Below are 22,328 nucleotides of genomic sequence, written 5' to 3'. Positions count from 1 at the left end.
AGCCTGTTGGCTCTTGGACTGGCTGTGCAAGCATATGTGGGAACAGCGATGTCCCAGGTCACAGCCTCACGAAGCCGAGGGCCAGGGTTTGACTGCAGGCCCGTGACTTTCCCCTTATCTCCCACTAGTTGGGCGAAGACCATGGACTCAGTGGGAGCACTCAGCCTTGGTGACGAAACTCCCCTGTCCTGTTACTTGCCACACTGATGCCACTGTCTGCCCTGGTGTCATCTGCTGCTGATAGCACAGTCTGTCCTCTCTAGCTGGCAGCCAAAGTGTGACTTACATGTGCAGCCACCGCTCAGGGACCTGGGTGTGCTGGGTGTGTGGCTGTTGAGTGGGAGGTGGCAGCAGGCGAGTGTAGACATCTGCCCCGACAGCTGCTGGTGACTGCTGTGGTTCACCTTCCCTGAGCTGAGAGGGTTCAATGTGGAGTGGAGCCCAAGGCATGCTGGGTGAAGTTCTCACCACAGTGATGGGAGCACAGTTCCTTGGCACATGCTAAGGAGTGCACACAGACTCCTGTGGGATCTGTAACGAAGATAGGAGTTCCCTGCTTGCCAGTAGGAGGGCAGGCATTGCCACACAAATGTTTTCCCACCAGGCCACACTCCCTTTGAGCTCCGAGAGGAATGCCTCACAGGAGCTGAAGACCCCTGTGCCAGCCAGGTCCTGCAGGTGCCCAAGGCCTGGAGGATCCTCTTCCGCATCCAGCAGGCAACAGCTGAGGGAAGGAGCCTTAGCCCCGACTCAACTGTTGCATGCTAGAATCAGGGAAACTGAGGCTTGTTAGGCTTAGATCTCAAGACAGGAAGAATGTGGGGGCCAGCGGTGGATCCGTTAACAGGCGGGAGTCTTTCCCTGGTCCAGCACCTGGATGGGAAGATTCCCTGAGAGAGAGGTTAAGCCAAAGCTTACTTAGCAAAATGGAGAAGTTGGGACAGCTGTCCTCAAAGTGGGGGAGCATCATAGTGGATACCAGTTGTGGATTTTTTAAAGAGGGTGTGTGATATGATACTTGTATCTGTGTGTGATATGTGTGTATGTAAGTGATGTGCGCATATGTGTGTGCATGTCTGTATGTGTGCATATGTTTGCACATGCACCACAGTGTGCATGTGGGGTCAGAGGATAACTTTCAGGGGCTGATCCTCTCCTTCCACCATGTGGCTTCCAGGATGGAACTGAGGTTGTCAAGCATTCCTCTGGCCCTGCATGGTGGATTTTTAAGGAGTTCTTATGAATATTTTTGAGATCGGTGGCGTATTCATGGAGTAAAGTAACCCTTTTTCTTCCCAAATTTCCCTGTGGTGTCTTTTTCCCAGGTTTTGGAGAAAGAGCACGGATGTGGGGGGATTAAATCCACAATGCAAATGATGCTGGTGTGGAGGGTGCCGGCCCTGGGGTAGTGTGCATGTGTGGTGTGGGAGAGTGCCCTGCTGTCTGTGGCTGAGGGGTGGGGCTTCAAGGATGTGGAACAGATGAGCTGTCAGGAGCTTAGCTACCAAGATGCAGCTGCAGTTTCCGTGGTTACCCCACACCCACCTTCTCGAATACCCATCGCAGGCCCTAGCCTGCCTCTCTGTCTCTCTGTCAGCCTGTGGGTCCAGGTTTCCTCCTTCCTGTCACATCCCACTCCTCTGTCACCTTACAGTCATCAGAGTACAGCAGCATCACACCCTCCTAAGCCCGGGCTCCTTGGCCAGTGGGTGGGACAGTCCCCCCTGCTGTTGTGAGTGAGGGACATGAGATTTTGCTCTGTTGCTGTTGTGCAGACAGCAGCCTCAGGGTCCGTTTCTCCAGTGACTTCAGACCCTGGCTGGAGCCACCTCAGGTCCACCATGCATCATCCCAGCCCCAGCGAGCTGAAAAGACAAGGCACTTGACACCCAAGCCGGCAGCTCAAAGGAATTTTCTGAGCCATGGTAGGCATTGGGGTGCTGGCACCCCTGAGCTGTTGTCCTCTTTCCTCACCAATAGGAACGCCTCCACAGCTGTATACGCCTGCTGCAACCCTGCCCAGGAGACCTACTTCCAGCAGCTGGCGCCCACTGCCCGCAGCTCTGGCTTCCCGAACCCTCAGGACTGTGCCTTCAACCTCGCAGGCAAAGCCAAGCGGAAGCTCCTGAAGCACGGGGTAAACCTGCTGTGAGCTGTGCACAGCCTGTGTGTCACCTGGGCTGTGCAGCAGCCCCTCCAGACCGTGTCCCTGGAGCTAAGGTTGAGCAGGACCTTGCTCTTAAGTGGCAGCTGCATGATGGAGAGGGCTCAGGTCCTCCCATGTGTAAGTGACTTGACTGTATAAGGTGCAGAGCAGGCTGCAGCCTCAAGGAATCTCAGCTGACAGTTTACTCAAGGTACCAATGGTGCTCTGCACCCTTGAGATGCTGAGTTTCAAGTTTATGAAACAGGTTCCCAAGGGCTCAAAAATAAAATGACCAAACTGAGTTCTGTGTGGTCCACTAGCATTTCCGTGACAGAATGAAGGTCACTGTGCACGCTTCACCTGGGAGTGTGGACATGTAGTTCCCTCCATGTCCCTGTTCCACACCGAGGACTCTAAGTCGCTGCTGTTAGAGCATAGAGTGTCTGCATAGAACCCATATACACCAGCCTGTAGATTGAACTCATCTCAGGTGATTGACAGCACCAACCTCCCAGGCCTGCTGTGGAGGGATTTCCGTACCGCATTGTTGAGTCTGCATGGTGACAACACATGACTTCCTTTCCCATATGTCCCTGGGCTTACGGGTGTAGAACCCATGGGTCCGGAGAGCTGGCCTTGTGTTTTTCCCATGGACTGGACTGTCCCAGTGTGCCTGTCTGCAGGGCCGTAAAGCACTGTGACCTGCAGCCTCTCCCTGAAGCCCCTCCAGCTACTGGCTGGCCAGAGACTGACCTCCCTGCCAGGAGGGTCTTGCTTTCAGCCAGACACAGCATAGTGATCTCTGCCCCTGAACAGTTCTGAAGAGAAACTCATTCCAGGTGTGTTTCCAGCTCTCAAGAAACCTCTGTTGAATTTACAGTTTGTTTTTACAGCTCCGCACAGCACACTGTCCCTCCTGCCAACTGGTGCTCAAGACCTTCTAAGTCCTGGCCCTAACCTCTATGAGAGGACAGCCTGTGGCATGTCAGAACTTGGGACTCAGGGGCTTGGAGGCATCCCATCTTCCTTCTGTGGCCTAGCTAACTACCTGTGTTTGAGGACTCTTCCAGAAAGCTATTTCAAGGAATGTCACTGACCTCCTTTAGTCTTTGTGTGGCATGGAGCTGTCTGCAGACCATAACCTCCCCCATTCACCTTGGCAGGGCTGCTCTGAGCCCAGCAGTGCTTTGTATTCAAACATACTCGTTCTGAGAACCAGCGCTGTGGAAAGCCATGCGCCTCCCCATCAAGCTTCCCCCAAAGTGTAGTTGTAACCAAAGGTGGCGTGAACACCATTGAGTGGGAAGCCCTGAATGCAGGGTCCTTTAAAATATCCCCAGGAGTTTTCCTATAAATCAGGAACATGTTCTATCTTGAGCATGGACATATCAAATGGTTAGTTTTGTGTGTATGTTGGGGGTTGTATGTTGTGTGGTACATGTGTGTAGAGGAAGACAGGACATGGGGTATCCTGTCATCCCCCACCTTATTTGATATAGGGTCTCTTGCCAGAATGAGCTAAACTGCCTTGCCCCTCATTGCTGGGGTTGCAGGCACACACATGGCTACACTCAGCTCTTTACGTGGTGCTAGGGATCTGAACTCAGGTCTGCATGCTCGGGCAGTAAGCTTGCTCTTACCCTCTGAGCCATCCAGCAGTCCACACTTGTAATCCCAGCTCTGAGGCGAGGCAGGAAGACCCCACATTCAGGGCTGCCCACACTGCTGTGTGGCTCGCCACCAGTCATGGTTCTTAACTGAGTCCGTACCTGAAAATGAGCAAGGACTGAGGGTTTAGCTCAGGTAAGGTGCTTCTTGGCATGAGGCTCCGGCCTCAACCTCTGGAAAGCACAGGAGGAAAGAGGAGGACACCAAGCCTTGCTAGGGTCACTCCCCGCCCTGCCTCACTGTGAGCTGTGGAGCCCACGTTCCCAGGAGAGAGTCACCTGGCCATCGTTCCAACCGGGGGAGACCCGGACCCCTTGGGAGACACTGAAGTACATCTATTCACATCACTTCCGCGTGACACCCTCGTGGTAGGCAGAGTCCTGGTGCTGGGTCGGAGTTGCCCACTCCTTCCACTCGGTTCAGTCACTCTTCTCACCCCATGAGTGTCCCCACTCTGAGGCATGCTCTTGGCCCGTATGTGTCCCCATCCCTGACTCTGTGACTGTTACACGTGGTAACAGTCCTGTGTAGCCTCATGGTGCCCGGGCAGGCCCTGAGTGCCATCCTTGGTGTTTCTGGGCAAGGCTGAGGGGAATGAGTCACCGGGAGAGGGCCTGAGTGAACAGGGAGGCTGAGGGGGAAGCCAGTGGTCACTGGGTGCCAAGCCTGTGAAGGGGCCTGGATGGACTCCTGCCCTCCAGAGCTGTGAAGGGGAATTCTGGACACTTAAGCCGGCAAGTTTACAGTCATTTGTTACAGCCACTGCAGAATTCTACTACATCCATGTGTCTGCAAATGGACTCCTGAGTGTGCAGTGGGGCTAGGTGGCTTGTGGGAAGGACAGGCCTGGTGAGGTTGCTGAAGTACCAGTTCCTCACAGGAGCCTCTGAGCATGACAGCATGCCTGTCCTTGGCTGGAAGGTCACCACTCCCAAGTGGGTAGGAAGCAGGGAGAGTGGTGGTGGAGGTGGTGGTGGTGGTGGGGGGGGGGGGGGGGCTTCTAGCAGGCTGTGGCTGTCCCTGGGAAGGGCATGCAGCCTGTAGCCCAGGGAGGGTGGACAGTAGGTGGATGGACCTGGCAGTAGACAAGGGATTGAGTCTACTTGATGGGTGACAGGTACCCACCATCTTGAGATGTAAACAGCAGGGCAGGGGAGTCATGAACTGGGGCGTTCAGCCTGTATCATCCACCTTCTGCCCAGTGCACACACCTGCTCCCAGCCCCCAACTGCTGGCTTCTGCGAGGACAGTGGCAGGAGGGTGGCACCTGCCTCCAGGCCTCTCTGCCAGGGGACAACTGCCTTGTGTTCTTCGCAGGTGTCTGAACTCTGGCAGGAGCCCAGGACTGCCGAGTGCCAGTCCCTGTCTGTCCTATCTTCCTACAGCCAGGCCTGGCATGCCACAGCAATGGCTCGGGGCCCTGGCCAAAGGAGGCCTGTGGAGGCTGCTGGTGGCACCACGTTCACCTCCCTCCCAGCTGCCAAGCTGATGTCAGCTTCAGCGTCCGGGCTCCCATTGCAGCACTTAGTACCAGGGACAGTGAGCGGCTGCTGTGTTCTGCATCCTTCCACCTCCACTTCACCCAGCTTGCTCAGGGTCTGTGTCCTCAGGATGCTCGTCCTCCAGGACCTCAGGAAAAGGCATTCTGGGAGCGTCCAGGACATCAGCTGTTTTGGGCCTCAGCACCAAGGCATGTCCACACCTTAGGAGAGCTGCAGTGCACAGGCTCTGGCAGGACACCCAGATATGGACACTAGAGTCCCTGTGGTGTAGCTGTCCTCACACCCCAAGCTGCCTCTGGGGTGACTACAGTGTAAATCACGAGTAACTATGCAGTCTTTGCTGAGAGGCAATGACAAAGGGTGGGTGCCCCCAGCACAGCTACTGCCATGGAATCTGGGGCCTCACGCTAGCTCTACCACTGAGCTCCATCCCTTATTATTTTTTAATGTGTTTGCCCTCTGGTGATGTGGCTCAGTGGCAGAGCACCTGCCTAGAATCCACTAGTAGACAGGAGGTGGCTGAGGGCAGAGTGACTGCCTAGTATCTTATCAATGGGGTACATCTCAGCAGGAGTCTGCCCAGTGTGCAGCAGCTCTGGGTTCCATCCCCAGCAGTGCAATGAGCTAGCCTGAACCCCCTGAACACTCACTCTCACCATGAACTTGGGGTTGGCTCACGTGGGAAGTGGGGTCAGGGAGGAAGGCAAAAGGGAGATGGACCAGAAGTCACCTGGGAAGGTGGCAGGAAGTGATCAGTCCAGTGCACCTCCTGCCATGGAGCCCTGCAATCTGCTTGAGCGTGTCTGCGGCCATCTGTCAGCAGCTGGCCCCATTCTGTCCTGTTCCCATGTTCACCGCTGGTTAGCAGCAGTCGGCCGGGGAGGTAAATGTCGGGGAAGGCTGTGGCAGTGGTGCCTGTGGTATGAGTCAGGTTAAACTAACGAAGCAAGAGACCCATTCCGTGGGCGAGACTGAGCAGGTTGGGACTTCTGGTGGCACAGGACAGACAGACAGCACAGCTCAAACTGGGCTCAAGAATCAGAGGAGCTTCTACAGGATTGAACACTCAACAGGCAAGTCTGGCTCCAGGCAGAGTTGCCTCCGGATGCAGATGGACTCTACAGGTGGGGCCGGCTAGTCTCCTGTGGTTCATGGGCTTTCTTGGCTGTCTCTCTCTTTCATGGTCCCAGCGTTGTGCCCAAACCTGAACCAACAGGATAGGACTTCAGGAGGCTGGTTGGTCAGGCCTGGGTCAGGGGTCCAACCTTCAAGTTCAGATTTGCCAGACCCGAAACTTACAGACTGATTGTGGGGTGCTACAGTTTAGTGCGGGACTCAGTGGTAGGGTGTTTGTATTGTTCAAGACCCTGGATCCATCCCAGCACAGCAAACACAAACAAACAAAACTCAGTGCCCAGGATTCTGTTGTCAATCATTGCAAACTGGCTGTTGTAGAGACCAGAGTCAGGTGGCCCACCCAGCGTCACACAGAACACGGTTCAGACCTACCCACTGCTTACTGTCCTCGCTATGCAGAGCGTGACCCTCAACCCCGGCGATTCAAACCCCAACAGCAGTAAGGTCTGAACTATAGATGGGTCTGCATTCCACCCCAGCACAGAGAAGGCAGCTGCTGTGGCGTGGGGGTGGGGGACACCGAAGACCTGCCTCGGCTGCATGCAACCAAGCCCCCAGTTGTCACCAAAGGACTTGCGCATCCTTGGAGAAGTGATGCACAGGAGTGGTGAGGGTCTAAGGACCTGATGGTGACCTTGAGCTGATCAAGTAACTGGTGTGGTCTTGGCTGGAGAGGCATGAAGAGCTGTTAAGAGCAGAAAGTGGGGATTCCTTCCATAGCAGGCCCTGGCTTGCTCCCCTTTCTCACCTCCAGTGGTCCTAGCGACACACAGAAATAGCCTCAGTGATTGCTTAGTTGGCGGTGCACGTGGCGGAAGGTGAAAAACATCTTGGCCCTGGGAAAGCCTCGCTCTTCCTTTCCTGGTGCAGCAGATCCGTGTGACTGCTGGCTGGCATCAGGCTGTGTGCCAATACCTTACAGTCAGGCTGCCCCCAAGGCACCTGGCTGCCACCACTGTGCCTTCTTAGAAGGGGACACAGGCCACCCTCCTCTGCCCCTGCCTCTCGGGCATCTGTGGCTTTGGTATCCTCAGGCCATGGGCTTGAGTCACTGTTTTGACCAACATGGGGCTGACTCTTTGCTGTCTCTGAGTCTAGCATCTGAACATTTAAATACACCTAAGTAAATGCCAACTCTTGGGCAACAGACTCCAAAGCATGGTGGACACTCTGGTCACACGGTTGGTGGCAGAGGTTCAGCCCAGCATGATTCCTGCCCATCTCGGTGGACTCTAAACCACAACAGCAGCACATGTCAGGCCTGGCTTGGCAGTAGGCTTCGGTAGGCAGTGAGCTAAGTGTGTCCCTGTTCTGTGCTGACCTGGGAGCCCTCACTGGTCATCAGCACTGTAGGAAGCTGTGGTTAAAATAAAGGCCCTGGTCACAGCCACCAGGGCTCTGATAGACTGTGGGTGACAGCAATAAGGACAGATTCCCCGGGCCCCGACCTACGCACTGCCCTGATGGTGTTTGGCAAGCCCCTAATGAAGCCAACCAGGTGTGCGGGCTGCAGGTCAGCTCCTGCTCTGGGACAGTGAAGGGTCCTCCGAACCCCAACATCAGAGGCCAAGCTGTCGGGCCCAATGGCTTGCGGTCTGTGCTGTTTTGTTTTGTTTTCTCTTGAGACAGCTACAGAGTTTGAGATGATTACATTCAGACAAGTGGCCATTTGGTTACTCTATTCCAGAACACGGAGAAGACACCAGGTAGCAAAGTCACAGACCTGAGGGACACGGAGTCTCTGGTCACAGCCCAAGGGACACATTAGTAGGCCAGAAGTCCCAGCAAATAACTGGAAGGGGGAAGAAACCTAGGAAGTTCCCAGTAACCAAAGGAAAGAGGGCTCCCACTGTGGCAGGAAGCCACTCAAGCGTCCAGCGTGGATCAGGGCAGGGACTGAGCTGCCTCACAGTCCACCTGGGTCCCACTCAGCCTGGCTCCAGCCCAGGCAACGTCCTCGCTCATCGTCCTGGAGCAAAGATGAAATCCAGGGCCTGCCGTTCAGCAGCTGCCACGTTGGGGTGCCAGAGATCCACCATGAAGACCACCCGTGGGCCATCCTCAGCGGAACCTGGGGAGGAGGGGCATAAGGGAGGGGGTCAGGTTGGCCTTGGCACTCTCAATGTGGCCTGAGCTGTAGGGCAGGTGGGCATGGAAAGACCTCCCTTTCCCAGATGGAGAATGTTCATGAGGTCTCTCCCATGCCTGCGAGGAAGGTGGATGACAAGGGATAAAAGGGAGGGAAACCGGGCAGGGCAGCAGGACTGTCACTGTGGACACAATTTGCATTCTGCTGTCCCAACCCACAGAGTGTCTGACACAGAGAGTGAACCTGAATGTGACGGTAGCCTCTAGGTCATGATAGCTGGTTGGAGTTGGCTCGTCACCTGGGATACCAGCTTACCCATGTGGGGAGATTACATGGGAGGGTGAAGCGGAGGGCCTTAGGAATTCCTGGTCAGTTTTGTCTGACACCTGGAAACTTCTCTTTAAAGAAGTCTGATAACCATAAAGCAAGCAGTGGGCAAGCTCTGGGAGAGGCAACGCCCACCTTCGTGGAATGCAGTGTGCAGAAAGGAGTCATCGAAGAGCAGGCAGCGACCTTCCGCCCAGCACTGGGGCTCACCCCCCACCACCAGCTCACAGCCATTGGGAGTCTTCAGACCTTGGGGGGAAACACAGGATTGAGAGAAGGCGGCCAGGGTTCAAGGCTGCTAGAAGGTGGAGCTGGGCTGCTCTGGGGAGTACTCAGGCCTTCCACACCCTCCCCTGGAGTTCACACTGTGGGCTGTCTGTGACCCATAATTCAGAGACTGAGACCACCCTGAGAGGATGGTGTTAGAGATCTTTGGGGACTAGGTTGTGAGTGGGATCTGTACTGTAACACGGACCTTTCTACCACACGAGGTCATAGCAAGAGGGTGCCGCGCCCACTGCACTGGCAAGCCTTATGTCCACTTGGCACAAACTAGAGTCATCTGAGAGGAGGGAGCCTCAGTTGAAAAGATGCCTCCATAAGACCTGACTGTGAGACATTTTCTTAATCAGTGATTGATGGGGGAGGGCCCAGCCCATGGTGGGTGGGGCCATCCCTGGCCTGGAGGTCCTGGGTTCTACAAGAAAGCAGGCTGAGCAAGCCATGGGGAGTAAGCCAGTAAGCAGCACCCCTCCCTGGCCTCTGCCTCAGCGCCTGCCTCCGGGTTCCTGTCCTGCTTGAGTTCCTGCCCTGACTCCCTCCAATGATGGACTATGATCTGGAAGTGGAAGCGAAATTAACCCTTTCCTCCCCAGTTTGTTTTTGGTCATGGTGTTTCATCACAGCAAATAGGAACTCTGACCAAGACACCCACCTGGTAACCAGAGAAGCCTTGGCCTCACAGAGCTCCACCTTGGGCCTGCAGCCTCAGAACCATGAGGAGTACACCTCTGGGCTGTTGTTTTGTTGTTCAGGCAGGGTCTCACTGTGTTGCCCAGGCTGGCCTTGAACTCTCAATTCTTCTACCTCAGCCTCCGGAGAACAGGCACCACCACCCGGCTGTTTTTTTTTTTTTTTTTTTTTAATTTTCGTTTTTTTAAATTTAAAACTTTGTATGATTATTGTGTGGGGTGTGCTTGACACCACATGTATGTGGGCATTAGAGGACAACTTCCAGAAGCAGTTCTGACTTTCCACTGTGGGTCCAGGGATCAAAGTCAGGTCATCAAGCTTGTAGGGCAAGCGCCTGCACCCACTCCCACTGAGCCATATCCCCAGCCCTTTTCTGTTATCTGAAAGCCACCCAGCATGTGGACTTGTCCTCACAGCCCAATAGATAGGTCAGTCTGTGCTGGCTACCACCTAGGTCCTCAGCAAAGCTCCTCCTCTGCCAGTTTCATCTGGTCTGGGTCCTGGACTCTTGCTTACATCAATAGCTTATGGGTCTCATGACCTCAAGAATTCCTGATGTCTAGTCCTGGGACCCATGGGAATCCAGGGATGCTGAGTTCAAACCAGCTTCATCCATGCACAGGAAGACGACAGCAGGACCTCTTCAGAAGACAATTTCCTGCTGTACCCAGGGATATCAAGGACCCATTACTTCCTACAAGTTACTAGCTGGCCTAAGAAGGGAATGATCACAGCCACAAGGTGTGCACATTACACACACACACACACACACACACACACACACACACCATACCTGGTACACGAGTACCAGATGTTAACACAGGAATCCAAACCTACTTGTCCTCCTCCCAGCCTGCCTACTCCACACCCCTGGATCCCTACGGCATCAATCTTTGAGGCCTTCCCCTACTCTGCATTCCAAAGCTTTGGAGCTGCACAGTAGCTGAGGGTGCACTTCAGGGGTTCAGCACTGGCCCAGCATGCCTGAGACTTGGGTTCATCCCAGGGCCGTGTAAATCAAAAGCTCCCACAAAGCAAGACCTTTCAAAAGAAAAATCTCACTCCCATGGCCCACAGTTCCCAGCAGCCTGGCCCAGCCTGGCCCCATGTCAGCCACCTGCTCCCACCTGGTCTGCCCTACCTCAGCCTTCTGGCTCTGTTTGCAGCCTAGCTCCCTTTGTGGATTCTTGCCAGAGGTTTATTAACCAAAGCCACTGTGTGGATCAAAGCCTACCTGGTAATAGTGATGGACTCTGCCTGCCAGGAACTTCAAATGCACAAGCTACTTACTTTTCCTCAAATAGCCCCAAAGGCAAGAGTTGGGCACCCCTCCTCTCCTGTGTTCAAAGAGGAAGCTTGGCTTCCAGGGCCTGACAATGGGGGATGAGGGAGGACCTGAGTCCAGAACTGCTGGCCTCCGGTGTCCCTGAGGGTCACTGTGCCCTGGGGAAGAGGCCATGCCTTACAGAGCATTGGGTAGTCATGAGAGCCACGCTCTGGAGAGACTGCCAGGCACTGTGCCAAATGGCCACTTAGTGAGTTGTGTCCCCAAACTTCTCCACAGCACTGGTGCTGTGTGTCCACTTTGCAGGGAGGCCATGAGGTCTACAGACTTGGACTCTGTCCAGCCCCACAGCTGCTCACGGATCCAGACCCCAGCTTCAAGCTTCCACCCTCTCCCACCGTGTCAAAACCCCATCCACAGCAGCCCTCTGAGGATGGTACTTCTGCTTCTCAGCACGGACATCTTCAGTCCAAACCGTACCTTACCCAGAATCCTCACCCAGAGAGCAGAGGGAACAGAGCTGCTGGGGCGAGAGGGGGTGGGGGTGGGCTAGCAATTGGCACAGGCTCCCTGCAAAGCACATTATCGAACCCCCCCACAAGCCTGCTCAGGACACTCATCCCCCGCTTCTCCCATCCCCTGCAGGCAGCCAGCACCGCCTCTTACAGCTGCCACCCAGCTCCACAGGCTCTGCCCTGGCATGTTCACCAGCAAGGCCTTTCTGTCCCAGCCTCCTGTCATCACTCACCAGGAAGAAGGTACTACATAGTTTCGAGGCCTGCCCCCATGCACCTCACTTTGCGCCTAGATCTGTTGACCGCTCTGAGACACACCTCGTCTGAGCAGATCCCCAAGGGAGAACTGCTCCCTCGCTTTCTATGGAAGCTCAGAGGAGGCAAGCAGCTGGCCCAAGGAAGCACCGATAACTCACAGTTGGGCTAGATAAAAAGGCAGCTTAGCTTGACACTCAATTTGCACGCCACAAAACATGGCACACAAGCTTCTTAGGCCTTGAATAAAGTGACCAGGATACTGGGCACCATTTATCCGTGGTGACTCACAATGTTTAAGCATCTCTCACAGTCTCCCGGGCACCATCAGGGACCTCTGTCATCGTCAGAACCCGGGTGGGTTCTGTGTCACCCACCACAGAGCACAGCAGCCACCAGCCAGCCATACTTGGATACACAAACTTCAATGAAAACTTTTGGTCAGCTGTTCCACTGACCACAGCCCACGCCCTCAGCAGCCACACGTGGCCAACAGCTCACATAGTGGACAGGAAAGATGGAGGACATGGTTACCACCCTCTCCTCCAAGAGTTCTTCCAGTCAGAGCTTTTCCTTCCAGATACTAGATTTAAGTGGGTGTATGGCCTGGTGGCAGAGGGCATGCCTGAGTGCCTGGGTTCCATCTCCAGCTCCGTGAGAGAATGAATGAAAAGTTTGAGAGAAGAAGAAGAAATGAGGGTGACATTCTGCCACCACAGACCACCACCAAGGAAAGGTTTTCTGAGGCCGGAGATATGGCTCAAGTTTTGTAAAGCGCTTATGGTACAACAATGAGGACCTGAGTTGGAGCTGCAGCATGCGCACCAGCTGGGCACCGTGGCACACTCTTTTTGTTTTTGGTTTTTCAAGACAGGGTTTCTCTGTGTAGTTTTGGAGCCTGTCCTGGATCTCACTCTGTAGCCCAGGCTGGCCTCGAACTCACAGAGATCCACCTGGCTCTGTCTCCCGAGTGCTGGGATTAAAGGTGTGCACCACTACCGCCAGGCTCCTGTGGCACACTGTTATAGTCACAAGGCTGGGGAGTCAGAGACAGGGAGACAGACACCCCTTCTCCCCCGGGGCTTGAGGCCAGCTAGCCTAACCTAACCAGTGAGCCCGAGGTCAGAGAGATCCTGTAAAAACAAGGTAGACAGCTCCTGAGAAACAAGACTCAATGCTGATCCCTGGCCTCAGCACACACAGGCATACAAGTGCACACACAGAGTACAGGCTAGCCCTTCAAGCCTCGACCTTTCTGCCTCAGCCTCCTGAATGTTTGGACTGCAGGTGTGTGCCAGCCACCACATCCAGCTGAATGCCGTCTGTATTTGACCACTCAGGAGACAAAGGCACCTTGCTACTTGAGGCTCCCGTGAATGTGCATGCTGGGGCTCCACCCCTTCCACGTACCTAGGTGGCACCGGATGCGGATGTTGGTGGGTCCATAGTGCTCCGTGATCACAGTCCCAGGACTCAGCACCGAGATGCAGGCGTTCCCAAAAACATTGTTTCCAATACAGGTCCGGAGGCTGCCGAGCAAGCGGTACGTCCGTGGACACTTCCTGCAGTTCCTGGGGACACAAACGCCCTGGTGGACAAAGTCAAAGGTGAACCACTCCCCGCTGGGGGTGCTGTTCACTTTCCACCCCTGCGGGAGGCTGCAGTTAGAAAAGGCCTTATAGAGTGTCTCGAACTCGCAGAGGATGGCCTGGAAGTTCCGCTCCAACAGCTCCACGTCGTGCTTCTGGGCGTCCCGGGAGAAGTAGGGTGTAGTGGGGAGATCAGGCAGGAAGAAGACCTCGGGCTTCTGGATGGAGGGCTGGCTGCTGAGGTAACGGCCCTGCTCTCGGATGCCCTTGTGGATACGGCCCATGCCGGACCATGAGTACCGTTTGGCGTACTCCTGCAGGTTGTGGTAAAGCTTCTGGTTGAGGCCATCGTGGTGTGTGCAGCGCACGCACTCAGGTGACTGGCAGTACATGGACCCGTTCTGTAGCCCGTTGGCATCCACTCCCTGCAGGAGGGAGTTGACGGACACATGGGGTCGAGGCTGCTCTCGGCCCACATGGTAACAGTACCACACAAACATGACCAGCAGGCAGGCCACGGTGACGACAGCTGTGCTGTCACAGTCCCGCACAGACTGGATGCCGGTGGCAATACAGTCCCTCAGGCCATCCAGAGACCAGCTCCAGACCACCAGCCACTCCAGCCACATCTTGAGGGACTCAGGAGTGCAGCTGGCTCAGATGATCAGTCCTCTGGGGGTCGCCAGGGCACCCACGGCATGCAGGTTAGCAGACAGTGGAAGGGGTGGTTGGAGCAGGAGAAGGCATGGCTGCCACTGTCCCTCAGTTCCTGCCAAGGGCGCCATCGATGAACAGTGAGGCCTGCCAAGGGGGCCCACCAGTAAAAGTCACTGAAGCTGGGCGCGGGGCGCTGCCTTATATTCCATTAGCAAATGCAGCCAGTCACTGGGAAAGGATTTTCATGATGTTCAAACCTGAAAACAGCACCATGAAAGTTATGACTAGAAAAGTCCTAAACAGCCACGTCTCTGGAGAATGGAGATGCATCATCCAATGTAGGGAGTGTCCCGAGACTCCCACCCCAAGCAGAAGGCAAAGGCCAAAATACCCCGACTCGGGGTGATGTCTACTCCTGGACTCAAGGAAAACCTTGGTGCACATTCACCACCTGCTGGCACCACCCCGGTGTCGGCTGAATAAAGAATCACTTGACTATAATGTTTAGGAAGTAAAAAACACACATACTGAATATTCATGGGGACTCGTGCTTCTAGGAAAAGAACAGGAAAGGGGAGATGAGAAGCCAGTTTCTTCTCAAGACGCAGAGCCCGGGTGTTAAGCTCCTTCACCCACCCCTCCTCCACGGGTGATACCATCGCTCCGCTGCTTCCACTTTAGAAAAAGGGAAAAAGCCCTAGAAAGGCATCTTCTCTGCACTTGCTCTTCAAGACAGTCCAAGGTTCCCGAAATTCTGTGTGAGACTCTCACCCGGGTGAGGAAACACATTTCTCCCCTAACCACAACTCTAAAACTGCCTCCAGCAGCCAGGTTTCCTCGGATGCCCTGAGAAACTGAGTTCCCACCAACCTGCTCATATCAAAATGCAGATACAAAAAAAAAAAAAAAACCCAGGTAGGTGGCTAGGGGAGCTCTCCAGGGGCCACGAGCCCTTCCCGACGTCAAAACAGCCTCATTCTGGACAGAGTAGACAAGAGTCCTCCCCAAGGCAGAACGGTAAAAGATTCAGCAAGGAGAGACCCTCACCTCTTCACGGGATCAAATCCAGTGCTAAGAGAGTGAACTGGGATCTGTCAGTCACTTAGAGCCCCAGAGGCTGGCTGCCCCTACAACCGGGGAGGGATGTGCAAGCCCAGAGCCCACAAGAAAACAACTCTGGGTTTGGTAGAGTGAGTGGCAGCAGGAGGGTGGATGGATGCACACTTCTGGCTCCCTTCACACATCCGTTCCCATCAGGGATGGGCATCATGCAGCCCTGCCCCTCAGATCTCAACGATCAGCGGGCTCCGGGGAATAAAGGCCAAATTTAAGTCCAATCAAAGATAACTTCTAACACGAGGAATGTCTGGGGAGACAGTCTCCATTTGACCCAGTTAACCCGGATCAGATGACCAGCTCAGGAGGCTTTCTGATGCTAACGAGCCCGGGTCACCCAGAGGTGAAGCTAGGAGACCCTGGGAGCTCCCACCCCACCCCCCGCAAGGCACAGCACAGCACGCAAGGATAGGGGTGGCTGTGTGATGCTTGCGATCCTCTCTCTCTACCAGGGAGCCAGAGAGCTGTCCTGAGACAAGCCCTCCCTCCCTCCCCTCTAGGGACCTTCCCTCCTCACAGTCTCCCGCCAGTGTCACAGGCCCTGGAGAGAGTACGGCAGGAGAGAGGTCAGAAAGATGCGTTAACGCAGGTGGTGATGCCAGTAGCCAGGGGGATGAGATGGTGAGGCGAAGGCTACCTGGAAAAGTGGGAAGGAGGTCCAGGGCGCGTGACAATTCATGGGACAGGGAGGTGGGTCGAAGTGGGCGATGCTGAGGAGGAATGGGGGGACCAGGAGAAAAGGCGGTGGAGGAGGGGAAAGAGAGGAGGAGGAGGGGGAGGAGAGGAGGCGGGGGTGATGCTGCGCGGCGCGATCCAGCCCGAGCGGCACTCAGCACGCAGCGGGTGCTAGGCGACCGCGGGCCCTGGGCCGGCCCGGGGATGCAGGCGCGGGAGCCCAGAGCATCCTCCTCGGCAGTCCCGCAGTCCCAGAGACGCCGCTTACCTGCGCGGGCAGCTGCGGGGACCCGGGCGACGCCACTGCCCCGGGGACGCGGCCGCCCCCTGCCGCGCCCGCAGCAGCCGCCCGGCCCGAGCCGCGAGCCCCGCCGAGCCGGTGCCGCCCGCGCTGCGCTCCGCGGCCCCGAGGACCACAACTCCCACAATGCCGCGCGCGCCTGTAGGCGGGGAGGGGGCGGCGGGGCGGGGCAGGGCGGGACCCCCGGCGCGTGCACCTGCCGCGCGTGTCCCGGGGTGGGGTGGGGGGCTCCGCGCGCGTCCCGCCCCCCAAGCCGCGCGCCAGGTGCGCGCCTCAGGCTCCGGGTCTTCGCGTTTCCACCGCCCTGGGTCCAGCTGGGTCCTTCCTCCCGCATCCCCTCCGCGCGGTCCTCCCTCCCGCATCTCTTCCCCTCGGCGTCCTTCCCCTGGCCCCTCTTGCCTGTGATGGATCCCACCCTCCATCCCCCCACCCCACCCTCCCCACACACACACTTCTGAGGACCCGCGGACACGTGGGATGAAATTGCAAATGGAACAGCCTGGAAGATCCGCGGCTCCGTGCCCCGCCTGGGCGCTGCCGACTGGAGCTGTTGCAGACCTGGCGCCTGCCCACAGGGAGGCCCAGTCTAGCCAGCAGCGGCCGGTTCTGCCCAGCTCACAGGAGGGAAAGGGGTGACGGAGCCGGGCCTGGGGACACCGAGCTGCGAGCGCCCGTGGAAGCGTGGGCTCCCAAGAACAGTGCATGGGCGTTCTGGGAGCGTGGGGTGGGATGCCAGCCCACAGCCCATCTGTGTCTGTCCTCGAACCTACTGCTTCCAATCCCAGCATGCATCTCTGTCATGGCCTAGAATCCTCATTTTTGTTCAGGATCCATCTCCCGGGCCTGTCCCAGAACCCCCTGGCCCTTCACCTAAGCTCACACTTGTACTGTTGGTGGCCAAGAACCCTCCTCCCTCACCCAGAACCTCAGTTTCCTGGCTCAGAACCCACTCCTCATGTCCTGGAGTCCTCACCTCTATCACTTAAGCCTCATCACAACTCCAGAAGTAGACAAACATTTTTTTCCTTTTTTTTCTTTCTTTTCTTTTCTTTTTTTTTTTTTTTTAAATTTTAATACAACAACCCAAACTGCACCCATTGATATACTAGGTTCTTCCACGTGGCTGCGACCAAAACATCTGACCGAAACCGCTTGAGGAGGAAAGGCTCCTCTGGGCTCCTGGGTCAAAGGCTTTTAGTCCATCATGGCAGGAAAGGCAAACAGAGAAAAATGGTGGACATGGAAGTGTGAGATACAGGCTCAGGAAACTGGGGTAAAAAACAGCCTATCAGTCTGTCTGTCAAAGCCGACTCCCTCTGCCAGCTTCCTGCAGCCAGACCCACCTCCTGTCTACTCCAAGGCCCCCCCAGATGGTGCCGTAGACTGAGGATCAAATGGTCAGTCCATGAGTATGACTTAGATCGGAACAATTAAGAGCCTGTTATATGTACCCAGGGCGGGTGCTGAACCAGGTGTGGGCTGCCTCACAAGCCCCTCCCTGCTCCGGCCAGTACCTGGGCTGAGTGGCCAGAGGAAGAACGGGTCTGGTGTCCTGCTTTACATTTAGAAAGTTGCCCAAATTTAGCCTTGTCCAAGGCACTTATGCATAAAGAACGCTGTTTTTCATACGGTCGTCCGCATGTGTTCCATTCCCGGATTACACCATCTGCAGTGCATTATGAATTAATATTGTCTATGAATCTTGTAATTATCTGTGACCAGTGTGATTATAGAGCTCCGTGTTTGTTAAGAGTGTTTACTTCTTTGGTGGCCAGATTCCAGGCACGGTTCTGCTAACCTTTCTGGCCTTTTCTTTTTTTTTTTTTTTTAATTTGCTGGGAGTCTCAGAAAATGAAAATGACCTCAATCTCTGTCAAGCTCCAACAGCCTTAGTAGGTGAGTTCTGCGAGCAAAGGGTGTCCAGGAGTTGCCGAGGGGACTCTGGGGGTGAGGACTGTGGACACACTGCCACCATGCTCTTGGAAGGGCTGAAAGCAGAATTAAATGCATGTAAATTGCCTGCCTTCAGCACGGCTGTCATGGTCTCCTCCCTCCTGTCTGTTGAGGGCTGTCATTGCAGCCCACTCTAGACTACACAGCCCATCATTACACCACCGTAGGAGCTGGTGGGCCACCCGGCTCCCTGCTTCTACAGATGGAGTGGGGGGGAGTACAGGGGGGCAGGCTTGCATGAGGACACAGCTCAATCAAGGTCACAGTAAAACCACAGAGAATGTGTTAAGGGACCGGCCTGGCTGCTTTGGAATGGGATTCGGAGTATCTGTTAAAATGACAAATGTTTATAGGTTAAGAACCAACAGCTTAGTTTGGTGTAGGGACCAACGGGCCAAGGCAGGATGGGAGTTCTAGGCCAGCCTGGGCTCTATTGCTAGACCCTGTCTCAAAACACCACACAAAAGAAAACAAACAGCCTGTCTTAGTTAGGGTTTCTATTGCTACAACAACACCATGACCACAAGGCAAAGTGGGGAGGAAAGGGTTTATTTGGCTCACACATAAGCATTGCTGTTCATCACTGAGGGAACTCTAATAGGGCAGGAACCCGGAGGCAGGAGCTGATGCAGAGGCCATGGAGGGGTGCCGCTTACTGGCTTGCTCCTCATGGCTTGCTGAGCCTGCTTTCTTATAGAACCCAGGACCACCAGCCCAGGGGTGGCCCCGCCCACTATGGATTGGGCCCTCCTCTATCAGTCACTAATTAAGTAAATGCCTTCCTTACAGCTGGATCTCATGGAGGCATTTCCTCAGCTGAGGCTCCTTCCTCCGATGACTCTAGCTTGTGTCAAGTTGACACACAAAACCAGCCAGCACACAGTCCATAACTTACTTCACTGTGCAACGCTTGTGCTTTCATGATGTAATACAATAATGTTTTGAGAAGGAAGGGGTGGATTCATGGGTGACCTCGAAGGTTAAGTTTCTAGGTAAATTATACAGCAAAGAAAATACAATTACATTGTGGTATCATTTTACACCTTTTTTTTTTTTTGGTCTTTGGGTTTTTTTTGTATTTTTAAACTTTTTTAAAATTATATTTGTGTTTTAATTTTACACATCAGCCATGGGTTCCCCTGTCCCCCCCCCCCCGTCCCCGCCCCCACCTTCCCCCCCATTCCCTCCCTTCCATTCCCATGTCCTCCAGGGCCAAGACTCCCCTGGGGGATTCATTTAAACCTGATGGATTCAGTACAGGCAGGTGCAGTAAAATATGGAACGCTTCACGAATTTGCGTGTCATCCTTGCGCAGGGGCCATGCTAATCTTCTCTGTATCGTTCCAGTTTTAGTGTATGTGCTGCCGAAGCAAGCGCTCATTTTACTCTTTGTGGGAGTTTGCACGACAATGCCCCCCATAGGCACATCTGTTTGAGTGCTGGTTCCCCAGGCGGTGGAACTGTTTAGGATTAGGAGGTGTGTCACTGGGAGTGGGCCTAGACCCTGTTAGTGCTTTCTCTCCTCTCCTCTCCTCTCTTCTCCTCTCTCTTTCCCTCTCACAGTCTGTCTGTCTGTCTGTCTCTCTCTCAACCTCCTTACAGAAAAGATGTAAGCACCCAGCTATTGCTCCAGCGCCATGCCTGTCTGCCTGCTGTGCTCCCAGCCATCACTCACCCTCTGGAACTGTAAGCCTAATCAACTCTTCTGTAAGCTGCCTTGGCTGTGGTGTCTTTACAGAAACAAGGACGCAGCTGGGACACCTGCTTAATGTGCGTGTGCAGGTCTATGTGTGTGTTCTTGTGGGAGCAGAAGAGGGACGCAAGAGCGCTGTCTTACATAAGATGCTCTGTGTTCGTGCATGCAGAAGATATCCCCTGGAGGAGGCATTCTGAAATCACAGGATTTTCAAGTTCATGGAAAGCTAAGAAAGGGGGGAAAAAAAGGACTTGGAATGGAGGGCAGGGGGAATACCTACATTTTCCATTGTGTCTAATTGAACGCGTTTTTAGACAGGTTTGCTATGCAACCCAGGCGACAACTCAGGCTGTCGGGCACGGTGGCGTGCACCCTTACCCACTGAGCCACCTCTCTGTCCTACTGACAGAATTTCAAAACTTGTCTGTGATCACCTTAAAAATGCAGAAAACAGTTCTGACAAAATTCAGCACCTAAGAACTCAGAGCCAAGCAGAGTAGATGGGGGGTGACAGACAGCAGGAGGGAGTGCCTGATGGTGTAGTGAGTGCCGTGTGTGTGTGTGTGTGTGTGTGTGTGTGTGTGTGTGTGTGTGTGTGTGTATGAAGAGAGATCCCAACATAAGGTACTTTTCTGGACAGTGCCTGGAAGTTAGGAAACTTTAACACTCTTTGTTCTGGATAAATTTTCAGAGTAGGAGATACACACACACATACATACATACATACACACACACACACACACACACACACACACACATATATATATATATGTATGTATCAGTGTTGCAGGGGGCAGAGACAAGACAAGAGGCTGGCTGGGGCTCTCTGGCCACCAGCCCAGCTCCAGCTTCAGTGAGAGACCCTGTCTCTAGGGATTGAGACAGAAAGTGACCAAGCAGGGCACTCCTCTGGCCTTCGTGATTGTGCACACACACACACATCTGTATGGATAACACACACATGCACACTCACTGTTAAAAATTACCAAAGCCAAGGCTGGAGAGACAGCGCACTAGTTAAAAGCATCGGCTGCTCTGGCAAAGGCCCTGGGATCAATTCCCAACACCCTCATGGCCACTCACAACTGCATGTAACTTCAGTTCCAGAGGATGTGATGCCCTCTTTTGGCCTCAGCAGGTACCAGGCATGCTTGTGGGGCACGTACGTACATGCAAGTGAACATTCATACACATACATAAATAAAATCAAATTTTAAAAGTTAAAAAAAAAAACCCACCAAAGCCATGAAACAAAATGTTAAGATTTGATAAAGTTGATCATGGCATGTAGTTTGATTTGTCTCTCTGCATGGGGGAAATGCCCCAAATGATAAGGGTCACCGTGACTAGGGGAAGTGAGTTTTTGAAAGTTTGGATTGTGGGTTTCAAATGTGATTAGTATAGTTCAGCTTGGGGTTGCTGGTGATTCCCTCTGAGCTGCTGGCTTTCTGTCAGTTGTACTCACCATTGTGTGTGTGTGTGTGTGTGTGTGTGTGTGTGTGTGTGTGTGTGTGTCTGTCTGTCTGTCTGTCTGTCTGTATGTGTGTGTCTGTGTCTGTGTGTGTGATGGGTAGTGTTACCATCGAGTTGACAGGATTTGCAGTCTCCTGGGAGACACCTCTGGGCGAGTCTGTGAGGGTGTTTGGATATATTTAACCGAGGTAGGAAGAACCACCTTGAGTGTGGGAAGCACCAACCCGTGGACTGCAGATCCTGGCTGAGGAAAAAGGGAAGTCAGGGCAAGTGAAGTGGAATGCTGGCCTTCCTGACCGCAGGTGGTATGGGACCAGCTGTCCTGGACTCCTGGTGGATTGCAGTCCCTGAACTAGGTGTTTGGTTGTAAGTATGTGGGAATCAACTATTACAGGAGATAAAAATAAGTTCAGACCACTTCCCTCAAGAGCCCCAGAAAAACAGGAACCTCCATTCCGGGAATCACCAAGAGAAGTCAGAACCCAGATGAGGTTGCCACTCTCCAAATGGGTCACACACTGGATGGTAGCGTTTGTCTGGTTGGCATGGACGCCAGGGGCATTCTGTCCAGAAAACAGAGCCACAGGCAGGTGTTCCAAAATGAACACATTCCAAGCATGGTCAAAAATCACCCACGCTAATCCAATAACGCACTGCTGACATCCATTTAGCATTTGAACTTCCTGCTTATGGGGTAAATTGTGGGGCCAGACACGTGGGTGGTGAGGACCTGCATCCAGATGATGTGGTAAGTGAATTACTCAGAACCTCTCTGCACAGCCTGCCTGACGCTGCTGGGTCAGCCTGCTTCATCTCCTCGTTACTCTTACTGGGTCACTGTGTTACAGTCTGATTGTGGAAAGCCCAGGCTTGGTCCCAAGCAGATGGAGCTGTCTCGGAATATCCTAGAATCTTTGAGAGGATGGCTTCATGGGAGTCGGCCTTGAGGTTTGCAGCCCAGACTCTCTGTCT

General features: G+C 54.3%; 2 protein-coding genes and 1 non-coding gene across 4 annotated transcripts in view; 1 reads left to right on the top strand and 2 right to left on the bottom strand.

The window, feature by feature from the left end:
• Hps4 (HPS4 biogenesis of lysosomal organelles complex 3 subunit 2) overlaps nucleotides 1-2,447 on the top strand; it is a 32,958-nt gene extending 30,511 nt beyond the window's left edge. Inside the window, exon 11 of the mRNA XM_036171677.1 lies at nucleotides 1,981-2,447. Within this exon, the coding sequence (XP_036027570.1) occupies nucleotides 1,981-2,152 (172 nt within the window). The 3' untranslated portion in view covers nucleotides 2,153-2,447. The remainder of the gene's footprint in view (nucleotides 1-1,980) is intronic.
• A 4,292-nt stretch (nucleotides 2,448-6,739) lies between these two features.
• Asphd2 (aspartate beta-hydroxylase domain containing 2) lies at nucleotides 6,740-16,881 on the bottom strand. 2 transcript variants are annotated; one of them, XM_036172242.1, is made up of 4 exons: nucleotides 16,687-16,881; nucleotides 13,307-14,399; nucleotides 9,005-9,118; nucleotides 6,740-8,524 (listed from the first exon to the last, which is right to left on the bottom strand). In XM_036172242.1, exons 2-4 carry the CDS (start codon nucleotides 14,112-14,114, stop codon nucleotides 8,415-8,417), a joined length of 1,032 nt encoding a protein of 343 aa, XP_036028135.1. In that variant the 5' UTR covers nucleotides 14,115-14,399; nucleotides 16,687-16,881; the 3' UTR covers nucleotides 6,740-8,414. The 2 variants fall into 2 exon arrangements, with proteins under 2 accessions (XP_036028135.1, XP_036028134.1); XM_036172241.1 differs by lacking the exon at nucleotides 16,687-16,881 and adding an exon at nucleotides 16,202-16,303.
• Nucleotides 16,882-19,457: 2,576 nt separating this feature from the next.
• On the bottom strand, nucleotides 19,458-19,564 carry LOC118572831. Its single transcript, XR_004943531.1, has one exon. It is a non-coding gene; the product is annotated as a U6 spliceosomal RNA (small nuclear RNA).
• Between the last annotated feature and the right edge of the window lie 2,764 nt (nucleotides 19,565-22,328).

The sequence above is a fragment of the Onychomys torridus genome, chromosome 22 (genome assembly GCF_903995425.1).
Source record: "Onychomys torridus chromosome 22, mOncTor1.1, whole genome shotgun sequence".
NCBI lineage: Eukaryota > Metazoa > Chordata > Mammalia > Rodentia > Cricetidae > Onychomys > Onychomys torridus.
Note: the sequence above shows the minus strand (reverse complement) of the source record. Positions and strands in the feature narration are given on the sequence as shown.

Bases quoted from the DNA above. Each gene is read 5' to 3' on its own strand.
- Asphd2 (XM_036172242.1), bottom strand. From the start codon at position 14,114: ATGTGGCTGGAGTGGCTGGTGGTCTGGAGCTGGTCTCTGGATGGCCTG. The intron at 9,119-13,306 runs GTACGTGGAAGG...TTTCCCCCCAAG, and splicing joins CCGCATCCGGTGCCACCTAG to GTCTGAAGACTCCCAATGGC. The intron at 8,525-9,004 runs GTGGGCGTTGCC...CCTCCTCCCCAG, and splicing joins GCACACTGCATTCCACGAAG to GTTCCGCTGAGGATGGCCCA.